This window comes from Teleopsis dalmanni, chromosome 1, assembly GCF_002237135.1.
Source record: "Teleopsis dalmanni isolate 2A chromosome 1, ASM223713v2, whole genome shotgun sequence".
Classification (NCBI taxonomy): Eukaryota; Metazoa; Arthropoda; class Insecta; order Diptera; family Diopsidae; genus Teleopsis; species Teleopsis dalmanni.
Genome location: NC_051846.1, coordinates 110,122,803 through 110,124,971, shown reverse-complemented (window position 1 = coordinate 110,124,971; position 2,169 = coordinate 110,122,803). Strand labels below are relative to the sequence as shown.

At 45.6% G+C, this 2,169-nt stretch overlaps 1 protein-coding gene across 1 annotated transcript; it reads left to right on the top strand.

The window, feature by feature from the left end:
* On the top strand, positions 1–1,842 carry LOC119665527. Its single transcript, XM_038074752.1, has one exon. It carries the CDS (start codon positions 1–3, stop codon positions 1,840–1,842), a length of 1,842 nt encoding a protein of 613 aa, XP_037930680.1.
* Positions 1,843–2,169: the final 327 nt, after the last annotated feature.

Below are 2,169 nucleotides of genomic sequence, written 5' to 3'. Positions count from 1 at the left end.
ATGCAACCCGGATATCAAATACAACTTCATGGCTTCTGCGATGCTAGTGTCAAGGCAATGGCTGCAGCACTCTATTTGGCAACAAACCACAATGGCAGTATCATTAGTCACATTATCGCATCAAAAACTAAAGTGGCACCATTACATTCGGTAACAGTACCCCGATTGGAACTTTGTGCTGCGCAATTATTTGCTACTCTTTTACACGAAACAAGGCAGGCTTTGCATTTGGAGCACGTACCATACACTTTATACTCCGACTCAAATATTGCTCTATGTTGGCTACGCAAAAACACATCACAATTAAAGCAGTACGTTGCTAATCGCGTTGGCTGCATTCAATCGATGACAGATATCAGGCATTGGCATCACATTCCTACCAAACTCAACCCAGCTGATTGCGCCAGTCGTGGCATATCCCCTTTGGCGTTACATAACTACGCATTATGGTGGCACGGTCCTAATTCAACTGATTATTCAATCAATGAGCTGCACCACTGTGCACCAGCAGAGCTGGCAATAATGGAGGGCGAGTTAAAACCAGTTAAGGTAAAGGCATTGCAGGTAATAGGTCAACCCGCATTACAGACACACTACACTGCTGGCGACGAATTGGTCGTCATAGATCTGTTGGACCGGTTCAGTCATCTTGGCAAGCTATTGCGCACTACTGCATACATATTGCGTTGCAAAAAGGCACATCAGCGTTTTTGTTCGCATACACACATCTGTACAGGCGAAATGGACATTGCTTTAAATCACCACATCAAGGCAGAGCAAGCGAAATATTTCGCAGCGGAAATCAAGCAGCTGAAAAAGGCGCAGCCCATATCCACATCCAGCAAGTTCATTGCACTGAGTCCATTCATCAACTCCACAGGGGACAATATATTGCGAGTAGGCGGACGCCTACATAATGCGAGGGTGGCAGAGCCACAGCGTCATCCAATCATTCTTCCGAAGGATAGCACATTGGCCAGGCTTTTAATATGGCAGGTGCATCAGGACACACTTCATGGCGGTATACAAATCATGTTTCATACGATTCGACACAAATATTGGATTCTACAGGCACGCATTTTGGTCAAACAATGCATACACTCATGCTCGATTTGTAGGCGGCATAAACACATAATGCTAAAACAACGTATGGCGACATTACCAAAGGCTCGGATCACCCCATCTCCACCATTTACAAGATCTGGCTTAAACTATTACGGTCCATTCAACATACGAATTGGCTCCAAGGCTGTACGAACCGTGCGGAAGGCTTACGTGGCAATCTTTGTGTGCATGGTAACCAAGGCAGTGCACATCGAACTGGCTGAAGATCTCACTTCTGAGGCATTCATGCATTACACACGTTTCGTAAACCGGCGTGGTCCATGTAACCATTTATACAGTGACAATGGCACTACGTTCATTGGCGCAGATCGCTTAATGGCCGCTGACTTACAGGCTTGGCATAATGAATATTCTCAACAGCAATTGTCAAATCGAGGCACAAAATGGCATTTTCTACCACCTGGCGCACCTCATCAAGGCGGTCTATGGAAAGCTGCCGTTAAGTCAGCAAAGAAGCACTTACTACGCATTGTTGGCACCCACTCCATTTACTATGATCAGCTACATACTCTACTTGTACATATCGAGGCTTGCTTGAATTCACGTCCACTTATACCATTGCATGACACTTGTGACGACAAGATGGCTCTATCACCTGCAGATTTCCTAATTGGCAGATCTCTATTGGGAGTGCCAGGTGAACCTATTGGCAAGGTGCCTAGCAACAAATTATCATACTGGCGACAATTAAAGCAAATGCAACAGCATTTTTGGTGACAATGGCATGATGAATATCTTTCAAGTTTGCAACCACGTTCCAAATGGCAATGTTGACAACATCAACATAGGCGATGTCGTGGTTATCCGGCACGAGAATCTACCAGCAACACATTGGCGGCTTGGCAGGGTGATTAAACTTCACCCAGGCGAATGCATGCGACCTATCCAGAAGATATGCAGACTTGTGGAGCATCCTGAACGTACTCGTCCAGCCGGGCAGGATGTTTGAGATTTGGCAGAGCAACCAGGCGATATGGCATCACCCATTTAGTAGTTTTTGACAGCTGCAGTTTGACGTCTGGCAAACAATAATTTTTGGCTTCG

Coding starts and splice junctions, on each gene's coding strand:
- LOC119665527 (XM_038074752.1), top strand. CDS start 1: ATGCAACCCGGATATCAAATACAACTTCATGGCTTCTGCGATGCTAGT.